This window comes from Pinus tabuliformis, chromosome 3_2 (genome assembly GCF_031772625.1).
Source record: "Pinus tabuliformis cultivar Carrire ecotype Pingquan chromosome 3_2, CPIR1, whole genome shotgun sequence".
Taxonomy (NCBI): domain Eukaryota; kingdom Viridiplantae; phylum Streptophyta; class Pinopsida; order Pinales; family Pinaceae; genus Pinus; species Pinus tabuliformis.
This window is the reverse complement of record NC_142302.1, coordinates 759,003,546-759,012,493: the sequence shown is the minus strand read 5'-3', so window position 1 is coordinate 759,012,493 and position 8,948 is coordinate 759,003,546. Positions and strand designations below refer to the sequence as shown.

At 36.6% G+C, this 8,948-nt stretch overlaps 1 protein-coding gene across 1 annotated transcript; it reads left to right on the top strand.

The window, feature by feature from the left end:
* Nucleotides 1-2,676: 2,676 nt before the first annotated feature.
* On the top strand, nucleotides 2,677-8,545 carry LOC149182833 (uncharacterized). Its single transcript, XM_089414699.1, has 4 exons — nucleotides 2,677-2,755; nucleotides 2,854-2,933; nucleotides 7,613-7,670; nucleotides 7,776-8,545. The coding sequence occupies exons 1-4, from the start codon at nucleotides 2,677-2,679 to the stop codon at nucleotides 8,543-8,545; spliced, it is 987 nt and encodes a 328-aa protein (XP_089270825.1).
* Nucleotides 8,546-8,948: the final 403 nt, after the last annotated feature.

Sequence of the window (8,948 nt, the reverse complement as noted above, 5' to 3'; positions counted from 1 at the left end):
AGTTTGTTTAACTGACGGTAGTCCATACACATTCTCAAAGTTCCATCCTTTTTCTTGACAAAGAGCATTGGAGCTCCCCAAGGGGACACACTGGGTTGAATATACCCTTTATCAAGCAGCTCTTGCAGCTGCATTTTTAATTCAGTTAGCTCCGGTATGCTCATGCGGTAAGGGGCTCGGGAGACTGGGGCAGCTCCCGGAATTAGCTCGATAGTGAAATCTATGTCTCTTTTTGGGGATAGGCCTGGGATTTCCTCAGGAAATACATCTAGAAAGTTTTGTATTACTGGAATATTTTCTATAGAAACAGATTTATCTTTAGAATTAATGTATCCCACTTGTATTTCATAGACTTGGCAGCCTTTTCTGATGCATTTTTCCAATTGGGAGGCTGTTACAGGTCTTATATGCAGAGGCTTTTGAATACCTTGAATCTCCTGCCTTACTCCTTCCTCATCCTGGTAATTTATGGTTTTGGTCTTGCAGTTAATAAGGGACTAATGCTTCTCTAACCAGTCCATACCTATAAGAACATCGTAGGATCCCAAGGGTAACACATTAAGGTCTGCTATAATAGTCTGGTTAGCTAAGCTCAAAGGGCAATTGCTGACCTTGGACAAGACTCTTTCATTTGCTCTTGTGGCTAGTTGTACTAGCCATGGATTTTTAAACTTGACAGATTGCAGTTTACACTGTTCTACAATCTTGGGGCTAATATAGCTTAGGGTAGCCCCTGGATTGATTAAAATAGATATAGGTCTGTCAAAAACTTTACCTTCAAATTCAACCATTGTTGGCTGAAACTCTGCCTGATGGTCTTCAAGGGCAACATTAATTTTAGGGATGCTCCTAGCCACCTCTCCCATGGTAGATGCTTCCTGTATCTGCGAAATCTGATCAGCTCCTCTGCGCTATGGACAGTTTTTGACATAATGTGGCCCTCCGCATCCCCAACACTGTACAGGTGGTCTGTTATTTAATTCCATTTCAAATCTACCAGCTTGTTCATTCATCCTATTTTCACCTGGTATCTTAAATCTGGGCTGATTTCCACTTGTTTTTCGGTTGATTGGACCTTTAAATGATCCCTTGTTGCCTGTACCTTTGTTCCCTTTGTGGCTGGGAACAAATTTGCTTCCTTTTTTGTCAGCCCACTTCTTGCCTAAATCACCTTTGGGTTTGTTTTGCTGGTAACAGATCCGTGCCTTACGAATGACTTCGTCCATGGTTTTTGGGTTGTCAAACTCCAGTCGTTCCTTCATGAAGAGTGGAAGGCTACTGATGAACCGTTATACTTTTACCTTTTCTTCGCGTATGTAAGGGACATACCAAAGTAGTGATGTGAACTTGGTTATGAACTCATCCATGGTCATCTGACCCAATCAGAGATCGTGGAACTCTTTTGCTTTTTCATCATAGAATCTTTTTGTTAGATATTTCTCCTTAAAATATCTGAAAATTTTCCCAGGTTATATTTTGTTCATTAACTCCTTGGACTGTTTTTACTTTCTCCCACCATAATGTGGCCTTTCCTTGTAACTGAAAGATGGCTAGTTGGGCCTTCAGATTATGGTCATACTCGTACAGCTGGAAATACTTATTCATGTTAATGAGCCATGCCTCTGCTGCCTCTTCCTGTTCACCATCATAGAGAGGAGGTTTAATTTTTTGAAATTCTCCTTGAAGTTCTGATTTCTGTCTTTTATGTATCTTGTGATTTGACACATTATCTGATTCTTCTTTGTGATTTTCTTCACCCCCTTCTGTCTCCATATTCTCAGTTCGATATTCTTGTTCCCCTGTCATATTTCCGTGTTTAGGGCTAGGGGCTAGTGGCCGATGGTTCTGTCTATCAGATAGACTTTTCATAATTTTCTCTTGCTCCTGCATTAGTCGTTCATTGTCCGCCCGCAGCCGAGCCATCTCATCTTTTAATTCTTGTACAGTCTCCAGGATGGTTGTATTATCATTTCGTGGCTCATCTCCTAACTGTACCCATACTTCGGGATTACCTTCTTGAAATGATGCTGGTCCTGTTCCCATTGCTGTCCGATAGGGAGGGTTTCCCATTCTCCTCATGTTGACACTGTTTTCCTACGTGCACATCAAAGTTTGTTATTTTATTTATCCCAGAGGCCTCAGTTTAGCAACCTGAGCGCTCTGATACCATATGTCACACATCTATTAAGCATATATATATATATAATTTTTATTTTTTATTTTTTATTTATCTACTTCCTAAAAATTACCAGAAAACTCCATTGATATATGAACATAATCATTTTACAACATATATTACTCATAATCATCGAATTTGAAAACTTAATAATGACAGTTACAATTATTCGAATTATACATTACGAATATCGCTAAGACTTTAATCTATGAATAAATTGTGCTAACTCAAAGTTAAACGAGTACACATGTTACTTTCGCGATATCCTTCATTAAAGATCCTATACTATAATATTTTTCACCGTAATTGGAGGTCCGGTTCTACACAGTATTTAACACTTACCTTATGGTTCGCACTACCCGGCATTAATTTTGGTTGATCATTGTATTGGCCTAGGCGGAGGTGGCGACTTGCTGGAGTTATTGCTGTAGGCCCTTGTACATGGTAACCTTGGGATTTGCTCTGGATCAACGGCTTCAGTATCTCCTTTAGATCGGACGATGGAGTGTTTTCTTGTTTTGCCTAACCCTCAGATGGGTATATGTGTTCGTCATTCCTTCGCTCTGGTTCATGCTTCTGGTATCTTCTGGTCGATTTTCATTCCCAGTTTGATGGACCCTTGTTAGTGTCATTTGTCGAGTTCTGAGTTCTTTTCTACATCCTGTATTCGTTGTTAGGGTTGTTTGCAACTCCGGAGACTGTTGGCTTACAAGGTGTGAACTTATCTATAGTTGACTCACGCCTTCAAACCTTCCAGGTATTGCTAATGGAGATTATGTTTTGGGTTTTTCTTTTGTTTTATTCTTCTATTGTTATTTTTGCTAACAATATATTATTATGTGCTTATTTCCACCCATTCAAGGTGGAGGGTTTTTGCAGAGGGCATGAAATGGACAAGTTTCAGCTCCTGTCTGTTATGAGACCCTCGGTTTGATTTGGGAACAGGGTTATAAAAATCCTGGGTATGCAAGAGTTCTATAATGAAATTGAAGTTTTAGATTTATGGTTTCGTGGAGAGTTTTGGCTTTACTCCTTTCCATAACTGCAATATTTTGGTTACCCTCTATAATTTTGAATCTATTTTGAGTTTTCTGAAGCCTTTTGGCCATGAACAAGTTGTTAAATTTATCCAGCGTCGACCGACTTAGTTATTTGTATTATCTTTAGTTATGTCGAGGGTGAAGAGTTTCGAACCCTAGTTGGAATAGATACAACTTGGTAACAAGACTGTTGACTGAAAATATGTGTATACTTGTTTTGTTTTACATTCTAAACGTTTCTTGGAATTTCGTTCATGTAACTTCTTTCTGGTATTTTTCTTGTGTTTATTGTTAGATCTTTTCCGGTAATTCTTTGCTTGGTTGATAATATTTTTAATTAACTCATAGTTTCTTCGAATGCCCTATGAGGGTTTGAGGTTCATAAATGTCTACTAATTCTTTCTATTTCAAAATTTTTACTGCTTTGAAGTATCTACAGAGACTCTATCTTCAATAATGTTTGTGTTAATTGAAAGAACAATTGATATCTATATAGTTACTTTTCGACTGAAGACCCTTGCCGGTCCCTAATAATTTTGTGGTGAGGCTACATTCCTCATTTTTAGTTTCACTTTCTAAGGCTTTGGTTATGGGCATGTCTACAATTCGAAAAATCTTCCGAATAGTATGTGCCGTTAACTAATAAACAATACCCATATAATAGTTTTTTTTTTATTAACAAAATATTTATTAATTTTCTTGCGTACTATAATTTTTGTGGAACAAATTTTCTAATAATAAAATGAAGTCTGTTCTCCAGCTATAACATTTATATTTAGAATTATAACTGTATGGAACCTTATAACACTGTTATAGGCTTCCAAAATTCATGAACTTTACTATGCTAATATTTTCTGTTCTTTTCTAATGTCAATAATTAGTATGACAATTAACTAACATTCAATCAAGCTATTTCATTCTTGAACTACTAAGATGATCATTACTTCTATATCATAATCAGAACGAAATCTACTTAATCTTCTTAATAAGCACTGATATTATTACTTATTTGTACCACTGTCTAGTTGAAATATTCCTAATTTATTCTTGCAACCAGACCTGAATCTTTTTGTAACTTTTCCTCCCAACCTTGAGATCTACTTCAGTAGTCTTCCCCGAGCTTTCCTATTCACAGGAACTCTTTAGTTTCTTGAGACTTATAGTCTCCGCGCCCTCTGGTCCTAACTAGACATGGCCTTCTAGAACTGTCTCACTCTTCAGCACAATATCTTCTTTAATAACTCTTCTTCTCTCTTTTTTCTTGATCTCAGATACTTCTATCCTCTTGATCTCTTGGTTAAAAACCTCAAGAACTTAGTTAGGAACAGGTAACTGTTTCCCTAACTGTTTATTAAGTAAAATAATATTTACTAATAACTCATGTCTTCATTCAAAAAATATTATCTTCCAAAATGATATTTTTAAATTAAGAAAATAAATAATTATCTAAACTGTAGTAATTAAAATATTTACATAATCTAAAAAATATCACAGAATAATTATTAAAACATATTAATTTTATATTTAAATTAGTACACTTAAAATAAATGAATTCACAAACATGATAATTTAAATTGCTGCATTGTAAAATGGAACATAAATTAATGCAATTTAACAATTTACATTATAACATTATATTACAATCAATACACTTCAAAAATAAATAATATTTAAATTTCTCTCCGTTAAAAAAAATAAAATAAGATTCCATATCCACCATTGGAGGTTGTGAGTTACAGTTGATATCTATAACCTACAACATCTAGATTGCGTCCCACGACTAGGGCTCATTGGGGTCTCAAAGTTTTCTCAAATAACTAAAATATATTGTGATTCTATGTCAAGTCCATAAGACACGATTAGGGCTTATTGAGGCCTCAGAGTTTTCTCAAATAACTAAAATATATTGTGATTCTATGTCAAATACATGTAACCATAAGACTTTCCACATTTATCTTTCTAACCTAACTAATGAATTGACAATTGACTTTGTGTTGAAGTTAAAATTTATATAAATATACAATGAATCATTAAATTAAATTATATTATATTTTAATTTTTAATTTTATTTTTTATAACAAAAGTTATATTTCTCAATATTTTAGTATAATATGATTAGGGCTTATTGAGGCCTCAGATTTTTCTCAAATAACTAAAATATAAATATATTGTGATTCTATATCAAGTACATGTAACCATAAGACTTTCCACATTTTTCTTTCTAACCTAACTAACGAATTGACAACTGAGTTTATGTTGAAGTTAAAATTTATATAATTATATAATGAATCATTAAATTATATTTTATTTTATTTTCTAATTTTAAATTTTATTTTTTATAACAAAGGTTATAATTCTCAATATTATATATCTAATTATATGAGAATAACTAATAAATTGACAATCGAGTTTGTGTTGAAGTTAAAATTTATATAATTATACGATAAATCATTAAATTATGTTTTATTTTATCTTCTAATTTAGAAATTTAGATTTTATTTTTTATAAAAAAGTTATATTTATCAATATATTATATATTATATATCTAATTATATGAGTATAGATTGTCTTTTCGAAGCATTTAAGATCAGTTATATTATGAACTTAAATTAGTTGATTTAAGTGATATTTAAGAATAGTTTTTTGCTATACATCTCGACAGTTTTTTAGCCCGTGGCAATAAAATTCCTGGTTAGAATTTTTTTAAGGGCATGAATTGATTTATATATATATAAGTTAATGATGGTCTTTCATGATATATTAGTGGTAATGTAAACATGAAAAATAATAATATGTCAAACTTGGAGGGATGATTTGAGGTACTTTCACAATAAATTTAAATATGGTGTAAATAGATGAAATATAGGAAATTGAATTAACTTTCCTAATGTATAATTTTATTTTTAAAATTTATATACGACTATGTGAAATTTGAGTTCTTTTAATAATGATATGTTATTTTTCATTCAAAATATATAACATACCCTTGAATATATCCCTGAGATTGCCCTCCCTCTAGAAGGACCGATCCAAGTAGCACTTTCTCTGGCAGATCGGGCTCTGGTTGGACAATTTACACGACTTTGGCCTTCCCCGAAGTCGACCGAGAACTAGGTAGCCAGGAATTGGGCACCTCTGATACAAAACAAGGTAACCTCTTACTTCCTCGGGAGAGGATATTTTTTGTTTGAATTCTCTGCAAAAGAAGACAAAGATCTCATTTTCAGGAATGGCCCCTACTTCATGGGCCCCCAAGGGCTGTATTTAAACAAATGGACACTAGACTTTGATCCGGCGATGGATGTGCCTACAGCGGTCCCGGTGTGGGTGAGACTCCCCAATCTCCCAGTTCATTGCTGGAACTGGGATTCTTTGAAGCACATCAGTAACACCCTTGGAAAATTTATAGAAAAGGACAACAGTAAGGACCAGTACGATTGTGCCAGAATCTGTGTAGAGGTAGATCTAGAGGTCGGACTACCGGAAGCCATCAAAATAGTTGTAGGTCCCTGGACTCATATACAGAAACTGGATTATGAACAACTTCCATTCAAATGCCGGAAGTGCCACGTCTATGGGCATTTTGCCAGAGACTGCCCGTCCAAAGGGGTGGAAGAAAAAGGAAAGGAAGAAGGATGGAACCAGGCAAAGTGCTCCAAAACCTCTCACAAGAAGAATGCAAATGGAAACGCCAAAGCCCCTCAAGCGGGCCCTGCTCAAAAACCATCCATGGAAAGCCAAGGGAATAAATTCGAAATCCTTGGATCTGAAATCATGAACACCCAGGAGGCAGAAACCATCAAGGAGGCCTCTCCCTCTAAAATCTCCCCCTCTATTCCAGAGAAATCCAAAGGGAGGATGTCAGAAGAGGAGGAGGAAACCCAAGAGTCTGAGGAATCAGAGGAAGAAGGGGAAATAGGGGAATCCCAATCCTCTCCTAGAAGATCTACAAGAGGACGTAAGTCTGCAAAGGAAAAAAGAGAACAAGAAACCTATAAGGACAAGCTCCAGGGTAGCCAGCCAACATTAGAGAAGCTCCTAGCAAAAACCCCGAAGATGACGAGGATCCAATCCTAGAGCTCCAAGGGAGCTCATCAAGGCAAAAATAAATGATGAAGATAGTCTCCTGGAATTGTAGGGGAATGGGCACCACAGCTAAAGAAGAAGCAATGAAGAGTTTAATAAGACTAGAAGCCCCGGATATCCTCCTCATCCAGGAGACCAAATTGGAGGACACAACTTTCCTCCAAGCAAGCAAAAAATTTTGGAACAAAAGTGGAGTGCATGCAATCTCTGCCCGCGGAGCATCGGGAGGACTTGGATCACTCTGGAACACAAATAAGTTCTCATTAATCTCTGAGTCCCTGAATACCCATTGGATTTTTTTTAAATGCAGCATCTAGAATCAAAGGAGATTATATGTCTTTTCAATGTTTATGCTCCTAACAATGCAGGTGAGAAAAAAAACTGTTGGGACTCCATCAAAAGTCAGGCAGATCTAGAAAATTTGGAAAACATAATCATAGCCGGAGATCTAAATCTCACCCTTCTCTCATCAGAAAAAAGAGGTGGGAGTATAGTCAGAGATCCGGCTAGAGAATGGGTGGAAGATCTCATGCAAGATTGGGATCTGCTAGATATAAAGCCGATTAAAGGCACGTTCACATGGTCAAATAAAAGAATTGGACCGGGCCACATAGCAGCAAGACTTGACAGATTTTTGGTTCAAAGCTCCTTCCTTCTCCTTGGGTTAGATGCTAGAATGAGAATTCTTCAAAGCAGCGTTTCAGACCACAAGCCCATCAGCCTTGAGCTGTTGACCCCCAAGGATCTGGGGCCTATACCATTCAGATTCAGCCCCCTTTGGATCAAAGAAAAAGATTTTATGGAAAAGATCAGAGACTGTTGGAAAGAGCCAGTTAAGGGATCAACGTTTTTTGTGTGGGAGGAAAAACTCAGAAGAGTTAAAGGCATGCTGAAAAACTGGGCTAAGACCCTGCCAAATCCTGCAGCAGAAAGGAAAAAAACTCAAAGTGCGTTAGAAAGACAACACCTACATATTGAAACAGCTGAAATCACTAAAGATGAGTTGGAAAAGGAGGCCAAACTTCAACAAAGCTTCCACAAGGCCTGTCTGGCAGAGGAAGAATACTGGAGGCTCAAGTCCAGGAGCCTCTGGCTCAATTCTGGGGACAAAAACTCCTCCTTTTTCCACAAACAAGCCCAAGCCAGGAAAGGCCGCAACTCCATCAGTGAAATAAAAGAAGGCAACTACGTTTTGAAGGATTTCACCAGCATAAAAATGGAAGCTTCAGATCATTTTGAATAGCTGTATAGAGAAGAACCAGGAGCTGATTTTAACGCTGCCCTGTTGGATGCAGTCCCCAACATGATCACCTCTAAAATGAATCAAACTCTGGAAGCCAAAATCACGCAGAATGAAATTAAGGAAGCTCTCTTTGCAATGGATCCTGATAAAGCCCCGGGACCAGACGGTTTTACGCCCAGGTTTCTCCCAGCTTGCTGGCAGATTGTAGAGAAGAAATTCTGCAAAATGATACAGAATCTCAAGATTGTCAGAAGATTGGTGGCTGTACAAACTCAGCCTTTCTCGCCCTCATTCCCAAAGAGAAAGGAGCAAACACTTTCAGTAGATTTCGCCCAATTTCCTTATGCAACATTGGGTACAAAGTTATAACTAAAGTGATAGCCAACAGGTTGAAAAGAATTCT